The 20,019-nt window shown below is 42.2% G+C and overlaps 1 protein-coding gene and 1 long non-coding RNA gene across 2 annotated transcripts; one reads left to right on the top strand and one right to left on the bottom strand.

Moving 5' to 3' along the window:
* Positions 1 to 1,743: 1,743 nt before the first annotated feature.
* LOC148687679 (uncharacterized) lies at positions 1,744 to 11,131 on the top strand. The gene is made up of 3 exons (XR_015950335.1): positions 1,744 to 2,055; positions 10,087 to 10,159; positions 10,997 to 11,131. It is a non-coding gene; the product is annotated as an uncharacterized LOC148687679 (long non-coding RNA).
* Positions 11,132 to 13,687: 2,556 nt separating this feature from the next.
* LOC148687678 (formin-1-like) lies at positions 13,688 to 15,994 on the bottom strand. The gene has a single exon (XM_088671073.1). It carries the CDS (start codon positions 15,542 to 15,544, stop codon positions 13,688 to 13,690), a length of 1,857 nt encoding a protein of 618 aa, XP_088527199.1. The 5' UTR covers positions 15,545 to 15,994.
* Positions 15,995 to 20,019: the final 4,025 nt, after the last annotated feature.

Below are 20,019 nucleotides of genomic sequence, written 5' to 3'. Positions count from 1 at the left end.
CAGAGATCCAAATGGACCTTAAAATGTTGGCAACTTCTGCAGTAGAGGCTTCTCAGGAGTCTTATTCCTTACTCCCCTTTCCCATCTCATCCGTGTGCCATTTAAACTACATTATTTATATTTGTATGATCAGCAGTGATGTTAATAATTCCCATTTCTATCAAATTTGGCATAGCTGTCAACTTCCGGATTAGAAAATAAGGGATCAGCAGCGGTACGGGCTGCCCGTGACCGCATGTCTGGGCACCAGAAAACGCTTCTGCACATGCCTGGGCATGCGCAGAGGCAATTTCTGGCAGCACTCAGCAAGCCAAGCGAGCGAGCAGCCAGCCAGGAGCCGGGACATTTACACAGCTGAGGAGCCTCCCTGGCCAGCAGGAGCTGCTTTCTTAGAAATCCGGGAGATTTGCGGGATATTTTGCAGTTCAGGATAACAGCGGGAAACAGATTTAAATATGGGCGTTTCCTGCGAAAAACGGGAGAGTTGACAGCTATGAAATCTTGTATTCCTAACTGAACCTATGCAGTACAGAGGGTTTGCATGGCTTGTGAGAAAATGAGATCTTTGCTCAGCTGAGCAACTCACTGGGTGACATTGGTCAGTAGTATCAAAAGCCACTCAGTTATCCCGGAGGTTTAACAGAGTTGCACTTTCTTTCTGCCAGAGCACTCCAACCATCAAGGTGGTCTAGGTTGCCCACACCCTGGCCTGAAACCTGACTGGAATGGGTCTAGAAAATCTGTTTCTTCCAGGAATGTCTGAAGCTAACCAGCTACCACTGTTGAAAATATTGGCACAGAAAGTAAACTTGGCACATGGTTGGTAGTTCTCACACATCTCTGGATCCAGGGAGTGTCCTGGAAAAACCGAGACATCCTGGTTTTTTTCGCGAGAGGGCAGCAGCCATTTTGGGTGCCATGATCTCTCGTGATTTTGTGTTGTGTTTCCTCCCCTGAAAAAGCTCTTGGGGGGCATGATCTCGTGTGGCACCCCAAAAGATGTTTGGGTGCACCATGCCCCCAAAATACTTTTTCTGGGGGAGGGGGGATTGTAGCACAAAATGGCCACTATCCTTCTACAAGAAAAAACAGCAAGGTGGCATCCCAGAAGTTGGTGTCTATTGGAGGGTATGGTGCTACTGCCACTATCAAGGTGTTACTGTTAATATACAAATCCCTTAACAACTTGGTACCAGTTCACCCACGAGATCGCCTGACCTCATATGTGTCCACTCAACCGCTTTGATCAGCAGAATCAACACTTTGACAGGTGCCACGTAATACTTGATTGTTTAGTGTGGCAGCACCGACACCATAAATTTTTTTTTGGTGCCTGCTGAATACACTTTTATTTATACCAGGCTACCCAGATATTTAGAAAGTCTGTATGACTTTTAATTTGTTTTAGTATATTCTATTGTGGTTTTAACTTTCTATATGTTTTTAATTGTGGCTGTAAATCTTCCAATGATAATTTTATTGTTCTATCTCTTTTGTCAACCACTTTTAGGTTTTTTTCCTACAATCAAGCAGGATATAAATTTAAACAAACCTATAAATGATGGGTTAAAGGAACCTTAGCCAACCTGGTGGTCTCCAAATGTTATTGACAACTCTCAGAATACCTGACCATTGGCTAGACTTAAGCATCCAACACAGCTGAAGAGAACCAGGTTGGCAAAGGCTGGGCTAAAGTCATAATGGGAATTGACCTGGAAATTAGCATTCTATTTGTTAATAAGAATGCAATTGAAGCCTTTGAATCAATACAGTTTTTAAAAAATTCTTTCCTGATTTAAAACAAAAAGCCCACGCAAAACCTGTTTCACCTGTACCAGCTATAGAGGTTCACCTTGGAGCGCCTTACTAGAAACAAAGCCAGCAATGAAGCATCAGTAAAACAAAAGTGTATCGTGTAATGACTGTGCAAATATACAGGATAACTCAATGCAATATTTAAACAGCAGGCAGCTAACCTGAAATTAAGCTACGATACGAAAAGAAGCTATCCTCTGAAATATGCTCACATCCAGATACACTTCCCCAAATTAAAAGGTAGGTTATATAGGTAATTTTAGAATAACTTCCTTTCTATTGCACTTTTATCCAGTTTGCGACACTTTAAATTTCCAAAACGTCCCAGGATAGATCAGTGAAGCTCTGCCCTTAATTTGCCCTCATTGCAGAGTGCTTTAATATATATTGTACAGCTAAATATCTATTTCAGAAGATGCATTGTGCCAGTAGATTCTTTCTGATCAGGGCAGCCTAGCCCAAGACATTTTGGTACCTGAGGTGTGAACCACAAAATGCCACCCTCCCACCAGAGGAGAAAGATGTGTAAAGTGAAGATCTACACCATAGAATCACAAAACTGTAGAGTTGGAAGGGGTCACAAGGGTCATCTAGCCCAACCCCCTGAAATACCGGGATCTTCTGCCCCAGGCTTCCTCAACCTCGGCCCTCCAGATGTTTTGAGACTACAATTCCCAGCATCCCTGACCACTGGTCCTGCTAGCTAGGGATCATGGGAGTTGTAGACCAAAAACATCCGGAGGGCAGAGGTTGAGGAAGCCTGTTCTACCCAATCTGGGGCCCACAACCCTGGGATTAAGAGTCTCATGCTCTACTGAATGGCCCCGGCCCCTGCCCTTGCCCAGAGTGATTCAGTTAAGGCCTGTTTCTCCCCCATGACAGCTTTTGATTACCTTTTCAACCTCTTAGTTAGGTTTATTTAATTCACACACACACCGCCCTTGTTCCCGATGTAGATCTTTATCCTTCCCTTGTTCCCGAACCCGGGAAACTATATTGCAAAGGGAAGTAGCAGAGGCGCTGTATCTTTGCTAACCCCTTTACCAGAACTGCAGGAGTTCACCACTAGCTATGGGGAGGTATGGTAACTCTCCACCAAAACCTCCAGGGTGGAAAGAGCTTGAGAGCGCAGTACGATGGGTGAGCAGCAACCTCAAAGCAGAAAAGATATAAGGCTCACTCTGCTTAAACACCACCAGTTTATAAAACACCATAATCTGGATTACCACCATTCCCCACAACCTGACCTGCTTCTATAGATACCTCTTCTTTCTCACTATCTGATGCACTAGAAATCTGAGCACTTGTTACATCTAAAGGTTAGCAAGCCAGCTCTTTCAATTACCTTCAGCAAGCTCTGCTTACATACTAGCATAAGGTTACCTTTGTGGAATCCCGAATTCTTTACGATGCCACAGAAACACATGTCTTTCCTTCGCAAACTGGAACGATTCTTTCTCCACTGTAAACATGCTTTCAGCTGTCCTCCTTCTTTTGAAAGAAAACAGTTTGAAAAAGAGCTCATCTCTCTTCAAAGGAGTCTAACTAACTTGATTAAAATAAATTATTATTACTAAGGCTGTCCACACCTGCACACTGCCTTCTCTGTGCTCTAATTTTGGACTGGATACTGAATCACTGCTGCAACACAGCGGCCTTAAAATCTCAAGCCAAGCCAACACCCAAACCTTTATAGCTATTGTTTCCTAACCTTTGGTCTCAAATAGGTACATATATTAAAATAGCTCTCCAGTCCTCCATGAGAGCCTAATAAAGTCAGGTAAAGCTCTAGTACATTGTCCCAGGAGCCAATAATGCCGAAAGTATTTAGAATTATGGATTTATTTTGGGTGATGACGTTCTACAAGAATGGGTGTAGTAAGTAAAGTCGTAGACATTTTATTTATAGAGTTTTTGTTGTGGTTGTTTTTAATCACAGAATTTAAATGCGGAATAATGAGAAACTCAGAGAAACAAAAATGGATCTTGATCTATGTTTCTGCATGTTGACATCCACCTGTCTCAAGAGACAATGGAGTTCACTTCCAGGGGTGAAGTCAAACTGTTGCATTAGCAGCAATGAAGTGACCTCACTGGGTACAAGCCTGCGTGGTGTGTATGGAGGTCCAGGGCTGCCCAGAAGACAACCCCCTCTTTTGTCCTCACTGATGTGGTCCAAAGGAAAGCAGAGAAATACATTTGGCATCAGTTGGCCGCAAGAGTTGAGAGAAGGAGGTGTACAAGGCACAACTTAACCATCTTAGGGACTCCACTCTGGATCTGTGTAGGGTTTACTCCTTTGCCTTTTCTTTTCCTGAAGATATCCCACAAGGCGGCAGCAGTGGCGGACGAAAACTTTCTGCGGCCCAGGGTGGCACCGTGGGCGTGCACCCAGGGGCGGGGCATCGCCCCACGCAGCATGCATGCCTGGTGTTGCTGCACACGACACATGCGTCGTGCGCAGCGGCTCCGCACATGCATACTACGCAGTGGAGCCTCTGGCAAACCTCAGCGCCGTACGGGGATGCTGTCGCCCGGAATCCTCCGCTCGCGGCTGCAGCGGCTTCATCCCTGCACGGCGCTGGAGATGTTTGCTGCCGGCTCCGCTGTGTAGCGGGGCCTCTCTGCTACGGCGGTCGCGCCGTGACAGCAGCGGTTGGTGGAGGTGGGGAGGGGGCACTGACCCCCCAGAGTGGAGCTTGGGGCGCCCCGCCCCTATCGCCCCCCTCTTGCTACACCCCTGGGCAGCAGAAGTTTAGGATCAGATTTTCCTCCTCCTAGATGGGCTACCTTCTCAGGTAGACATGCCTCATCTTGTCCCTTACATCCCTCTTCAACACATGCCAAAACTGCCTTCTTGACCCCTGGACCCACTACTGGTCTCGCCTGCTCAATCTGCCAGAGCCTGTCTTCGCATGCTCCCTGTGCAAACAGTACTGAGCCGGACGAACTCAATAGTCTGACTTCATATAAGGCAGCTTCCTGCGTTTGTTCCTTCCTTGTTTATCCAATTAGCTGCTGGTTCTCTATTGTGCTGCAAGTAACATACGTTTGTTGCCTTTAACAAATGAGTACAGTAACCTAAGGCCATTCCAACTCTAAACATATTAAAAAATATTTACCAAATAAAACATATCACAATCCCAAAAATGTTATAACACCACCTACTTGTGGCCAATTTTTCCATTAAAAAAAAAGTAGAAGCTGGAAAAATAAAGAGCAACGCACATTGCTAATTACAAAGTGTGGGAGACAGTTCCAGCTTTTCGAGAAGATCAGAAGGCTAACAATTTCCAGATGGATTAACTGGCAAGGTAACCATGGCCTCCTGCCAAGAAAATTATTTTCTGCCCTCAAGAGTCTTGAACAAATCCCTGAACAAATAGACTTTTTTATGTTCCCCCCTTTATAGGAATTTATTTGTGGGGGGGGGGGAGCTTAGCCACATCCTTATAGGTATTATTGCTGCACCTATATAAGGCAGGACGCGGGTGGCGCTGTGGTCTAAACCACAGAACCTAGGGCTTGCTGATCAGAAGGTCGGCGGTTTGAATCCCCGTGACAGGGTGAGCTCCCGTTGTTTGGTCTCAGCTCCTGCCCACCTAACAGTTTGAAAGCACGTCAAGTGCAAGTAGATAAATGGGAAGGTAAACGGCATTTCCGTGTGCTGCTCTGGTTCACCAGAAGCAGCTTAATCATGCTGGCCACATGACCCGGAAGCTGTCTGCAGACAAACACCAGCTCCCTCGGCCAGTAAAGCAAGATGAGCGCCCAACCCCAGAGTTGTCCACAACTGGACCTAACGGTCAGGGGTACCTTTACCTTTTTTATGTAAGGCAATAGCACCTGAACAAAACAAAACCTGCATCACAGGTAGAAGCAGAAGAAAGAAGCCTGGCATCTAGGATTCAAACTTAAGCACCTTACATTTCATATATTCACATGGCCATCTCAATTGTCGCAGGAAACTTGGCATTTCAAGTTCCCACTCTAGGTCAGTGATCACAGGCAGAGCTGAATGCATGCAGAGATTCTATTAGGAAAACCACAGAACAAGCTCCTTTTTAAAAAAGCTGAGTTTCTAGTCCTTATGACTGCAACAATATGCTGACTTCTGAGTGCATAGGTTCGACTTGTAAAACATACCAAGTTAAAAAAAATTTTTTTAGCCTGTTGAAATATAATCTTTTAATTTGAAATGCAAATAATCTTGCAAAGAAGTTGCCGCTTAAAATTGCTAGTATGAGGTATTAATCCTATCAAAGAAAAAAAGGAAAGACGTAACCAACCACTGCTCCATTATATTTTTTCCTCCTTCTCTGACTTCTTTCTCTGTGCTAATCTGTCACAAACAAAGTGAGGGAAACCTCATTATCATTTTATTCTCTTGCCTGAACAAGGAAGGTTCACCAGTTACCCTGGCACTCTGGCAGATTTCATCACTGCTCCTGCTCTGCAACAAGTCCTGGAGCTGCACTTTCCCTCCACTCCACTACTACAGGTGTAAAATAATTTTGTAGTCCATGTAACTGGACACAAAAATGGATACCTGCGTAAGTACTTTTTGTATTAGAGCTGATTCACACACATTTTAATTTTGACAGTTGCAGGAATCACACTCTAGGGTCAGAGAGCATCCCACCCCAGGAATTGTGTTTGGCCCAGGAGCTTTCAGTGGGTGTTTTCTGCCAAGAAGAATCACAGCATTTCACTTTTATTAAACTGCAAAGGAGGAGGAGAAGGGAGCCATTGAGGAGAAGAAAGTATTATGTAACACACTCTCTCTCTCTCTCTCTCTCTCTCTCTCTCTCTCTCTCTCTCTCTCTCTCTCTCTCCTGGCAATAGTAAATTCTGGCATAGCTAAACAACACTCTAGACCCCAACTTGCCCTTAAAAAGCAGCCAGCTCAGATCTCTTTAAATATTTTTGTCATTTGGTTCATTTTGACTGCTGTGCAGTGCAATTATACGACATTACTCAGGGAGGCATAACTGTCACATTTGAAAGTTCATGCGCTAACAAGAAATAAAGATCATTACCAGATCAAGTGTTCATTCCATAAGATAATCTGTCCCTGACACAAAGTACCAAGATTCATGCAAGAGACCTATTAACATCAGCGAGACAACTTCTGTTATCTCAGCTTTTGTACTAAAGATAAAACACAAGTTTAATGTTAAAAGCTCACCAGAATCTCATGATTCTCTTATGCATGTCTTTAATAGTAAATTCCAATGGATGAACGTAATTAGTACCTTAACATCACTTTCAGGAACACTGAAAACAATATGATATTAATACAGGTTATCAAAATATTGAAAGCTGCTTTAACTATTTTCTCTCTATACACTCAAAGCAATGTGAGAACCATGCAAATCGCTTGGTCTCTATTATAATCGATTTTCTCTCCCCTTAGTTAAACATTGACTTATAGTCACTTATTTTTTCTTAGGTGATGTCAAAAGTAACTTAATATTCTGAACTATATATTTTGCTTCCATCAAAAGTGTCTAATTAGTTGCACTTCATCACACTTTCTCTTGAGGATAAGGAGAGAAGTCACAAAGGAACAAAGACATTTAAAGTCATTTTCCAGAAAATCCTTACACAGTCTACTGACTCCTTAAGTTCAAAAGTTAACTAGATTTAGTGGCTTTAGCTCACGGATTTAAATTACTTTTCAGTGTAATTCTCGCATCTAATTATGCAAAGTAAAGCCAGTTAAAACCAGTATATTATTATTAGGCATACAATGGTTATAAAAGTAGCTTCTCTGATACCTCAGTGCAAATATTTTGAATGGATGTTATCCTTTGCCAGTTTTATGAAAATGGGTAGAACCTAATGGGTGTCACTCTGCTTATGAAAGGCAATTCGGGCAATTTTCCTCCCCAAACTGCCCCTGCACACACCCCATGTACCCTAGAGGGGTTGCCCAGCAATCTGGAGCAAAAGAAGAACCAGCCCAACAGCCTTTGCAAATCCTGTGCTTCCCAAGTTTCCCTACCCTTGAACTCACGAAAACTGAAAGAAGAAACCATAGCATTTTTTCTAAATACTTATGTTTCCCACCCAGAAGAAGAGGAGGAAGAGGAGGAGGAAGAGGAGGAGGTGTTTGGATTTGATATCCCACTTTATCACTACCCAAAGGAGTCTCAAAGCGGCTAACATTCTCCTTTCCCTTCCTCTCCCACAACAAACACTCTGTGAGGTGAGTGAGGCTGAGAGACTTCAGAGAAGTGTGACTAGCCCAAGGTCACCCAGCAGCTGCATGTGGAGGAGTGGGGAAGTGAGTCTACCACTCTTAACCACTACACCACACTGGCTCTCAGTGGCAGGGAAGATGCAAGGAGATGCAACTCAAAAAATACCTCTCTCCCTTTTCCATTGACAGATGATCTGTTAGTTAAGAAGAATTCACCAGCCATTTAACTCTGGTTCCGATTATCATTGAACCATGGCTTGATCCTGGCATCGTCATCATCATTGCTATAAGAAAAAACTGCTCTTTTTCCCTTATGGGGTATCCAAGAGCCCATATAGAGTCCTTATGTAGGTTCTCTATCGGTAAGAGAAAATAACAGAGACCAATCAGAGACTATTGAAAAGCAAAGCAGCTAGTAAGCCTGATCTTTATTAAACTGTTGCAACAGGGTACTCACACACCCCGCCCCCCCCCCATGCAGGAGGGAGGAGGAACCCAGAACAATAGTGTGCAAGCCCTTATATAGACTTTTGAAATTGCCACCCTGTAGCTCAAGACCATCCCCCAAAACATCATACATGCATCACAGAAGGGGTGGTCTACAGCAGAATCCTGTCTGGCAGGATACCTGATAATGGTCACTGATTGCTTTTACCTGGGCATCCTGGCCAGTCTATTGTGATGGTAAATACTCAGTTCCTGAATCCAGGTCACAGGCTCACCCTATTCATACACAGACACGCCCTTAAGACAGGATTTGTGAGCAGCAAAGAGACAATGGGGAGGCTTTCCAATTTCCTTCCTCCTTGCAGAGAAACATTTGAGGTCAATTTGGGAGAGTCAAAATGGCTTCAGGACTGCCCTCCTGCACCACTTCAGACATATGGCCCATATAATAATAATAATAAAAACAATAATAATAATAATAATAATATATTAGTTATACCCAGTTATACCCCGCCCAGCTGGCTGGGTTTCCCTAGCCACTCTGGGTGGCTTCCAACTGAATATTAAAAACAATACAGCATCAAACGTTAAAAACTTCCCTAAACAGGGCTGCCATCAGTTGTCTTTTAAAAGTAAAATAGTTGCTTATTGCCTTGACATCTGCCTGGTTCCTGTAACCTCATTTCTCGCAGCGAGGGAACTGACAGAAGGCCCTTGGTGCTGGACTCAGTGGGGGTGGAGACGCTCCTTCAGGTATACAGGATATACAGGACTGAGGCAGTTTAGGGCTTTAAAGGTCAGCAGCAACACTTTGAAATGTATGTGTTTGCCTGGTACATTTATGAACATTTATTTTATATCTTAGACCTTATAATTCTCATAACATCACCATCAATTATTTGTACCCCGCCCAACTGACTGAGTTGCTAAATAAAATCAGTAAGACTTCCTTTAGCTCAATTCTGAATAGGCTCAGCTAATGTACATCATTATAGAACATGTCAGATTCGGGGTGGGGGAATTATTATTCAGATGCCAATTCTGAATTCTGTCCGCAATATTATTATTATTATTATTATTATTATTATTATTATTATTATTATTATTATTATTAATATAAAATGTTTATCTCCCTTTCTTAGAAATCCTTTCATGTATTGATAAGGGAGGTTTTTTAAAAAAACAAAACCCTTTTTAACACTGTGTCAAAGTAGTACAAACAGGAAATTGGTGCTGCTCTTTTGTCCCACAGAATACTGAATTGTTCATCTATGACCACCATGAAACATTAAGCTTCGTCTGGGTTTTCATTCCAGTTTAATTCACTTTGCTACCCTTCAGTGATTGGCTTTGAGGAGGAAGCCACATTTACAAAGAAACAACGCTACCAATGTTGCTTAAGAGTGTCTTGTTCAAAAACTATAACCAGAGACGCTTTTTCACAGTATCGTAATGAGAACACATCAACAAACAACAGATCAGCTGTCTTTTTTCAAAGGGCCTGTAAAAGGTTCCTCTGTTTTGTAAACTGGTTTCTTTTGTTTTTGTTTTTACTTAAGGGCATATCACAAGACTTTCCGACTGAATTCCTCTTATTAAGCTTGCTTGTTTCTTTTTAGATCAAAGATCCAATTTCTTGTTCCAGCAACTAGTTGCGGTGGGAGAGGCGGCTAGAGCTTTTGCTGGACTCAGGTAGTGTTGTAGCAACGGGGTATAGCCTCAAGCGATATTTTTTCCCCTCAAGCTTTTCTCAAATACAACTTTGATCACTGAAATGTTGATGCTTCCTGCGGAAATAATTTCCTGTCTTTTGCAAATACTGTAAAAAGCAATGGCTATTCTACAGGCCAGACTTTGTTCTTCTGTACACAGCCATCAGGACTGGGCCATAGGCAGCCAAGTGCATGGGAAGTCGAGGTGCCAATCTTGGCAGGATGGAGCACGAACAGGGGAGTTGGGTGGGAAATGAAAAAGAAGGTCAGTCCAGGGGCAGGGGGAAATGCAGAACAGATTCTGAGCCAAAAGGTCTGTCCAAAGGGTGCGTTGTGCATGCATGCTAGAATGAGCAAACGGTTGCACAACAGCAGGCAGTTATGCAAGGAACTAGATAGGAAAGGGCAGCCAACTCCCCGAAAGCCCCAGCCAACATGGCCAATGGCCAGGAGTGATGAGAGTTGGAGTCTGACTTCTGGAGGGCACAAGGTTGGCTACCCCTGGGATGGGGCATCAGGCAGATTGGGAAGGAAGCAGGAAGACATGCTGCAACATTTGATACCCATCAACTGCCCTGGAAAAGCCAGGACATTCTGGTTTTTTCCTGTGAGAGCACAGCAGCCTTTTTGGGTGCCTTGCAATCACACTATTTCGGGTGGAGATCTGGCCCCGAAAAAGTGCTTTCTCCAGGTCTGTGATCTCATGTGGGTCAAGTGATTTGGGCTGCATCGTGTTGGAGGGTATGACACCATCCTACAACTGTTGCCACTTAAATTCTACTATGTTTTTTAACGATTCTTTATGGTTTTATTACAGGAGTGGGGAACCTTTTGTCAGCCTGAAGGCAACATTTCCTCATGAGCAACCTTCCGGGGACACATATCAGTGGTGGTTGAAGGCCAGAGGGAAAAAAATGGACGGAACAATGAGTGTTGCTTTTAGCTTTGTAAAGTAGGCTGTTTGGGAAAGATTGAGGGCACTAGGAGAAGGGGACAGCAGAGGACGAGATGGTTGGACAGTGTTCTCGAAGCTACAAACATGAGTTTGACCAAACTGCAGGAGACAGTGGAAGACAGGAGTGCCTGGCATGCTCTGGTCCATGGGGTCGCGAAGAGTCAGACACGACTAAATGACTAAACAACAACAACAACAACAACAACATCATCATCATCAAAGTAGGCTGTGTTCCAGATCAGAAGTTTCTACACACTCGGCACACATTTGTCTATCCAGACAAGGAAGAGTTATTATCAAAGTTCAAGGATATGCAACAACCAGGCAAAAGCACTCAAGGGGGAGACATGGTGTGAGACGAGGATATATGGCTTAGAGTGGGGGGGGGTATGTGCACTGAGCAGACTCTCAAGCGCCAGATAGAAAGCCCTGGAGGACCACACTTGAGATTCCCCACCCCTGTTTTTTAAGTCACTATGGTTATAATTTATAGAAAAGCAAACAAATATCTGGAGCAAGATTATGATGCTATCAGAAGGCTGATTTTGCAGTTGCCAAAGGACTACTGTGAATAGTCTACCTGGGATATGGCACTACACTAGAATCTAAGGAAATAATACCTGCCCCCCCTTTCCTTCACTGTGCACACCTGAGTAGCTTACCTTAAAAGAACACAGTGCTTAGATAGGGAGGTTGAGCACAATAATAGCCCACACCCAATACGAACCAAGTTTACTGAGAGGTAAGCCCCGCACTGATTTAAACAGAACATGCCTGGCATTCCAGCCATTACTGCAGATACCCAGCAGTAAAACATTATCACGTACCACTGATCAGATAGATACTTTCAATTCAAAGTGTAATTAACATGCCAACTCATTTCTGTTAAGGAGGGCTTCACTGGAAAAGAAAATGAGAAGATACAGCAACATCCCAAATTGTTACTGCCATTATCCTAGCATCTATTTCTGTGCGATCTTTCCCATTTCTGATTGCTATATTGATTTTAAGCAGTCCTGAGGCTTGTCTGCTGCAATGAAAGTGACAGTAATTATTCAGGAAAGTTCATTCATCAGAATACAAGCATCTGACTCACCAGACTTGCCTTGTGACTCCAGTTAAAACTACAAAAGGCATTTCAGCCGTGGAACTGCATTAAGTTCTTTGAAACACATTTTTTTTAGTTCATAGATATCCCTGTTTTGTAAATAGGAGAACTTATCTGCTGTGAATTTGGGAACTATTTTACCCTTAATGTATTTCAAAAACATTAATTAAATTATTAAAAGGAAAACTCTGTATGTACCAGCACCAATTTTAGAATTAACATTTCACAGAGGAAATATGATGCAAAATGCAAGACCATTTTAACAAATAAACTGAATGCCATTTTAAATATCTTTAGGATTGCTGTCTTTTGCATGTGAAAAACGTATTTTGTCATACCTTATTCAACAGTGAATGCAAAATATCTAAACAAAATAGGTTACTGTTCTCCTACGTTCAATATTTTGACAGCTATTGCTAATAGTAACAAGAGATTGTAAATATAATCTGTAGCAAAAACACATTTAACTACATCCCCAAAGCCAATCTTTAGAATGCGTAGTTAAATTTAATTTAGGCATCAGATTTTGAGATATCAGTTCATTGTGGGCAGAATTCCATTGAAGACTTTGACTTGTTATTTTGTCTTTATTACCATAAACATATCTTACAGCACAGTCCTATAGATGTCTACTCAGAAGTAATTTTTATCAAGTAATTGTGTTTAGGGTTTCAGCTTAGTGCTTTAATCCTTTACTTTACTTATCTAAAAGTATGCCCCATTGGACTTACTTCTGAGTAGACATATAGGACTGTGGTGTTAAAGATGTGTTCAGAAAAAATAACATCATATAGATGTGTATATATTTCTCCATGCAGCATGCACATTTGCAAAACCTGAAAATTAAGGTATCTTGACCAAAATTGTTGCTATGAAGTACGGTAACTCAGGGGAAAACTGCCCCGACTGCCACTTGTAGGTAAGTAGAAGAATATACATTTTAAAATAAATTTTGAAAACTTTTTTTTTTAAAAAAAACAGCATAGAAAAACAACTGAATTATGAAACAACAACCGTGTTATGCAGACACAGTATTTTTTTTTACAGTTTTGCGATTCCATTCATGCATTTTAAAAAGTGCTTCATGGCAGATTGTATTTGAAACATGATAAAGCAATGTTTTTGTTATTTTGTTTGTTAAACATACAAGAATCAAAAAAAGTCTTTGGCATATTTTGCCTATATTTGAAGGCTTGAAGAAAAAAGGTTATTGTGAAAATGTAAAAACGTGACTGGTCAATTCACTAGTGGAAATAAAAACAAGCAACAGCAAATTTACAAAGTTAATCTAACAAATATACTAAACCTTACGTGCATTTCTATATAGATATACGCTTCCACAGCTTGTCCTTTGTGGGTCTCATAAATTCTAATAGGACTTACACAACAGGAATTCCCAATAATTTTTGCCTTATTCTTGGCATTTTAAAATATCTTAAATATGACTAACCTGGATGCAGTTTGTGCTGTAGTTGAACACGGTTTTTTTCTTGAAGGGTGCTTTTTTCAAAGGCGTCCTCACTGGCAACTTGATGTAGGCCTGGTTGTCTCACAGAAAGTCCGGTATGTCCAAATTCAGAAAACCTGAGTTGCAACTGTGCTTCAAAATCTTTGCCCAATGAGAAATTTGTAGTGGAATGCCTTGAACGGCAATCATCACTAACACCAGACTCTTCTTCAGTGTCAAGCATGGGCAATGGAAGTATTCTGTGGTGTAGCTGTGGGCTAGGCAGACTTGAGGATAAAGGAGAAGGAAGAGGCGACATCTGTTTGTGTGTATTGGACAGTGGATAGGAATTATTAAAAACATTGCTAATTGCTACTAAGGACGGAGACAGTGGCCTTTTATCTTCCTGTTTAATGATGGTCCTTGCCTGGCAAGTATCGGGACTCAGATTTATTGGCAGGTGTAAAGACAAATGCCTTTTGTCCTCCTGGGGTACCGTAGCTCTTTTTTCATATACCAAGCCTGCTGGGCTTCTGTCTCCTCTTGTAACAGGCTGTAATCGCTTCCATTCTGCCGTTTCATCTAATCTGTCATACTGTGTGACTTTCAGTAAGGTTTTATTGATGACTCCCGCTAGACTACACGAGTCGTCAATAACATGGTCTTGTTCTCCTTTATGTTGTGGAATATAGCCTTTCTGTTCTTTCTCCTGTGTTACAGTGGCGAAACCAGAACCGACTGATTCTTTGCTCCCCTCACTTGAGGCATAAGGTACTTTGCAGGATTCCACAGAGGCGCGTCCAACGTTCTGCAGGTAGCATTCAGAGTCTTCTGCTTTTGAGACCACGCCAACTTGAGGCTTGCTTTTGCAGTTTCCTGCAATACGCTCATAACCGTGCACCATTTCAGTGGCTGAGGTCTTCTCGAAAGCCTCAGCTTCATTGGTTGACGTTCCCTGGAAAGAGGTCCGCGAAGGGCTGCTCTGCTGCACCTGGATCCCTTTAAGGGTGTCCTCTACATCATCTAGCAGACTATGGCTATGTGCAAAACAGTGTCCAAACACATCATTGTCGTACTCAGAGAAAGAAACAGAGAGATCTGTATCAGACCCCCAAACCCGGCTGTTCTCAGGCAAATACCACTCTCTCCTTGATCCTTCTGTTAGTTTATTCACGTCTAATGATAAATCATCTTTGTCTTCCACCTTCTCCTGACGAGGACATGCAGATGAGCTGGAATATTTGGCAGAAAGAAATTTATCATTTCCCAACAACATTGCTTTGCTGTTTAATGCTGGCGGCTCCAAAACGCCAGGTGTCTTCCTTTTCATTTTCTTGTTTATGAAGTCCTCAATGCTCTCTCTCCGTTTGCTGAATCTCCTTGTCTTTTTGTTTTTTGGAGTGGACTTCTTCTCCACAGATCCCGAAAGAGACTCTTGTTGATCCTTGAAACCCTGTCTGCCATCGTTGCTATATTTCAGGCTTTCAGAAATGTCTTGCAGCTTCCCCTCCTGGTTCCCCATTTTAACACCTAGAATGTGGCTTGAACTAAGGAGAGTAGCCAACAGCCTCTCCTTTTCAGCATTCAGTTTATACAACTCAGTGAGAATATCCTTAGTAGTTGTTTCCTTGAAGAAGATGTCTCCAATGTTTTCACAGGCCTGCCCTCTCGATCCTACTGCCTCCGAGCCTTCGCTCACTCGATAGCAGCGATGAAAATGTTTACTGGACTTGTCCAGAGTCACACAGCCCTTGTATGTGAACCCTCTGATTTTCCCCTTTGGGAGATAGAAGCTGACGTAGCAAAGCTCCATAATGGGCCTGTGCAACTGGAGGACAGTATAAGTGCCTTCCATTGTGTTTGTCTAATTATTTAATTTAAATTATGAGGTCAGTATTTCTAACCTTGCATGACACACCATGTGATGCAAGGAAAGTAGAGGAGGCCTCTGACTAATCTTCTACAGCAACATTTCCTGTTAAAAAGAAGAAGAAAAGCTTGTCAGAAAGATGTTATCCTCCCCACAATTCTTTTTTAAAAAAACAGAACGAAAACAAGGATCTAATCTCCTTCAAAATATAATCCAAAATACCAGCCTGTCACAAGAACTGTGACGCATATGAGTTATTGGTCACATTGCTAGAAAAAACACAAACTTCACACTGTTAGTGTGTTTCTGAACTACGTGACTATTGTCTTATTGATCTGCTAAACATTAACAAACCGCTTTGTATTTGTACTGTAATAGGACTATGGTTCAGTGGTACCTCTGCATTTAGAAGGTCCCAGTTTCAGTCCTAGATGTCTCCAGATAGTGGTCAGAAAGACTTCTGTTTGAAATCCTTGCAAGCTGCTGCAAGCCAAAGTAGATAATACTGAGCAAGATTTGACAAAATGTTCCTACATACTGAACCAGTAAACACTCTAAAATACTAGATTACACTACTGAAAGTACAAATGCTGGTGTAAATATTAGTACTGTATGAAATAAAACACATCCAAATAAATTAATAAAAGTAAATAAAACAATTTTGATTTGCATGTAATCCAATTATCATTTTTTATATAATGAGATATTACGTTAACAGTCTATTAGAAGTTGAGTGTTGCACCTAAGAGTGCATTCAGATATTTGCTGATTATAATGCTAGAGCTTCCATCCAATTTTCTAATGTTCCTTTCATACCGCAGGACCTGCTGTGTTATGGAACAGTGGGTTTGGGGCTGATATAGACCCATGCTATGCTAAATTTTATTTACCCTAATGGGTATAGTGTGACACAATAGGTAAAGAACCCATGGATGGTTCAGTCAAAGGTGACTATGGGGTTGTGGCGCTCATCTTGCTTCAGGCCGAGGGAGCCGGCGTTTGTCCACAGACAGCTTTCCAGGTCATGTGGCCAGCAGGACTAAACCACTTCTGGCGCAACAGAACACCATGATGAGTGTCAGAGCGCACAGAAACACCATTTACCTTCCTGCCACAGCAGTACTTATTTATCTACTCGCACTAGTGTGCTTTCGAACTGCTAGGTTGGCAGGAGCTGGGACAGAGCAATGGGAGCTCACTCTGCCGCATGGATTCAAACCGCCGACCTTCTGATTGACAAGCCCAAGAGGCTCAATGGTTTAGACCACAGCACAACTCGCATCCTCCTGTGACACAGTATCATTACTGGACAACGTCACCACTAACCCCATGAAAACAGCAGGAAAGAACTGTATAATGGTATACTGCCCCAAATTTCATCACTTTGCTCCCATGATCTTCTGAGTTAAAGGGACTGCAAATGGATTTTTTTCTGGAAAATGTGCATTAAAAATGTGCTGTATTCCGTTAGTTTTCTAGAAGTGGTTTTTCCTCATGTGAAAGCTCAATTTTAATGCAGAAATTAACAGCTAGGGAAATGTCAGAAAAATAGAACAAACTGCCATGTGAACGAAGCCGTAGCAAATGTTATTCTGAAAAGTCAAGCACTGGGTGTCTCTGCTTTGTGCTCAAGAAGAGCACTTTATATGGAACTTTCCTAATACAGAGTTCGATCCAACAAAGTTGTCCCATTGCAGGGGGTTGGACTAAATGGCCCTTGGGGTTCCTTTCATCTCTACATTTCTACTAACCTATTATCAGCGCAAGGACTTCTGCCTGTATAGGAAGACTTCCTCTCCCTGTGCTCTCCCAAATCTGTTCTAGATTGTTCCCCCAACTCTCTAGGGCAGATTTGGCAGTGGTGGTGGTGGTGGGGGGGTTAGAGAGGGGAGGGAGGGGAAGTGCCTCTGTGGACATATAAATAGCATTTCTCCTAAGTGCTCAAAGTTATTCATCCATATTAATATCACAGTCTACAAACTGTGAGGGGATACTGTATTTTTAAAGTAGGTTACCAAAGGCCACCCAGTGAGATCTTTGCATAAAACCAAAGAAGAAGGAGGAGGAGGAGGAGGAGGAGGAAGACCTCAAAATATATAAAGTGGAAGTTGGCATGATTTACAAAGCCTTTAAGATCAGTTTTATATTATTTAGCACAGAAAACATTTATTTCTAAATGTGGATTTCAACCAAAACATTTATTGCCTGTTTTTTGCTTTCATATCTAGTTTGACATATTATTGATAAGAGTATGATAGATGAGTGTGTACTAGCAGCACTACGGAAGCTAGGGACACAGTGATTACATTATGACTCTTTCTAATTTCATTTAACCACGCTACATGCATAATATGCTCAATTCCAGTTCCAGGTCATTTTGGCGTACACTGTTCAATAAGCTCTTTCTTTCTCGAGCAACAGCAAAAGCAACTGGCAATAGCTTTTACCATGTACTTATGAAACATCTGACGAGATGATGCATCTCAATAGGATTTTGACAAATGTGATGCAAAAAGATCGTGCTTTCCCATTTCCATAATTGTCAGTACTGCTTGTTCCCTGGAAAACTCCTTTGCTTTTCTTCCATATACAAAATTATCTAGATGTGTCTCTGTTTTTTACAACTGCCCAATTTTTCTGTGGAAGTGACAGGAAATTAAGGAACACATCCTTTTAACTGATGCAGTACCTCATATAATCTGGCAAACAGATATCTGCACTACTTTAAGTAGGGAGCCTGTGGCTCTACAAGTGTTCTTGGACCACAGATCCCATCATCCCTGACCGCTGGCTGGGGCTCATGGGAGTAGGAGTCAAAGAGCACCTGAAATGCCACAGACTCCTCCATCTCTGTGCTACGGTAACTACTTAGGCTGCACAATCTCCAATACAGCTTAAAGTCTAGCTACATGCAATGCCATTGGAGTTGGACAATGTCCAAAATTAAAAGATCTATATATATATAAATGTAGGCATTGCACACACGGATGAAACAGCCTTTCTCCATAACCACTGAACCGAATTGAAACAAATTGGGGCAGAATGTACCTTGCCCATCAGGGAGGGATCTGGCATAATTTTTTTTAAAAAAAAACCCACACCTTTCACACCTAAAATAATGATTAAACACAAAAGTGGCACCCCTATTAGACGTCAGCATCAGAAGCTCTGAAGACTCCAGCAGCTGCGCTGCCAGATGACATCACAAAATTTCACAGCAACCAACTGAAAACAGTCCTTTTGCAGCAACAAGGCCCAGCTTTTTCAATAGGCCGCAGCATTGCCAATCAGGGAAAAACAAACAGAATACGGCCTTTCGCAATGGGGGGGGCACAGGGATGAGGCACAACAAAGGGAGGGGGGTAAACACATAGCCATGGGGGCAGGGAGGACCCTAAGTCAGCCAAAGCAGTGGGGGGTGGGTTGGGACAGGGAAAACTGAGTAGGCCGACCGCCAAAACGGCCATTCCACCCTCAAAGCCCAAGCCCAAAGCCTCTCCCGGTGGCTGCATTAATAAACGCCTGGCAGCATTAGGCAGTCGTTCATCATTTCCCCTAACACGTACTTGGGGGCACAGCGAGGGATTTTTGCTTTTTAAATTAGCGGCCGTTGTGTCACATGCGAGGCTACGGCGGCCATTTTAAGTAAGGGCAGTCGTGCCCCTTTTAACCTAGGCTTTATACTATGACTGATTGCCAGCCTCTGCATCTTTAAAAAAACAAACAACCATGCACTTTCTCTACCCAGTTTAAGTCCTCGGATATTTGCAGTGGCGAATCTCTCCCACACACACACACCCCCATTTACAATCCCCTACCTTCCCCTCGCCACTTCCTGGGTTTTTAATAGAACCGAACAGCTCGGGTGCTTCGGAATGTGCCTTCTGTTGCTACGGGGCTGTGGGGCTTCACTATTTGACCCCCCCAGCCCGGTCGGGATTTTTAAAGTAGTTCTCTGGGTCCTGGGGTGTATCACCACCGATCCTTTTCTTTGCCCAAACGGACCTCTCCCCACCTTCCTCAACACCAAATACTCCTCAATTATACCCACAATAAAAACCATAAAAATAAAAAAGTTACAAACAACACATTAAAAAAACAAAATTCATCCTACATTCCAAAAAATTACACCAAAAATAAAAATACCAAAAAACAACCCCTCTCACCAAAATCATACACCTCACGCCAAAATAAAGGACAACCCCAATTAGAGAAATAAAACATTGCAAACAGCACAATTAAAAAAACCAACACCACATCCTACATTCAAAACACCTACTCCAAAATTAGAAAATCCAAATAACAAACAAACAAAGCACAAAGCACACAACAATGCTCAAATCATACAATACCCACCACAATAAATGACAAACCCAAAAATAAAATTAAACAATAGTAACTTCTGCTTCTCATATTCTTATTTAAAATAATAATAATCTATATATATATATAAATGTTCA

The sequence above is a fragment of the Zootoca vivipara genome, chromosome 1, assembly GCF_965207765.1.
Source record: "Zootoca vivipara chromosome 1, rZooViv2.hap1.1, whole genome shotgun sequence".
Lineage (NCBI taxonomy): Eukaryota > Metazoa > Chordata > Lepidosauria > Squamata > Lacertidae > Zootoca > Zootoca vivipara.
Note: the sequence above shows the minus strand (reverse complement) of the source record. Positions and strands in the feature narration are given on the sequence as shown.

Bases quoted from the DNA above. Each gene is read 5' to 3' on its own strand.
- LOC148687678 (XM_088671073.1), bottom strand. From the start codon at position 15,544: ATGGAAGGCACTTATACTGTCCTCCAGTTGCACAGGCCCATTATGGAG.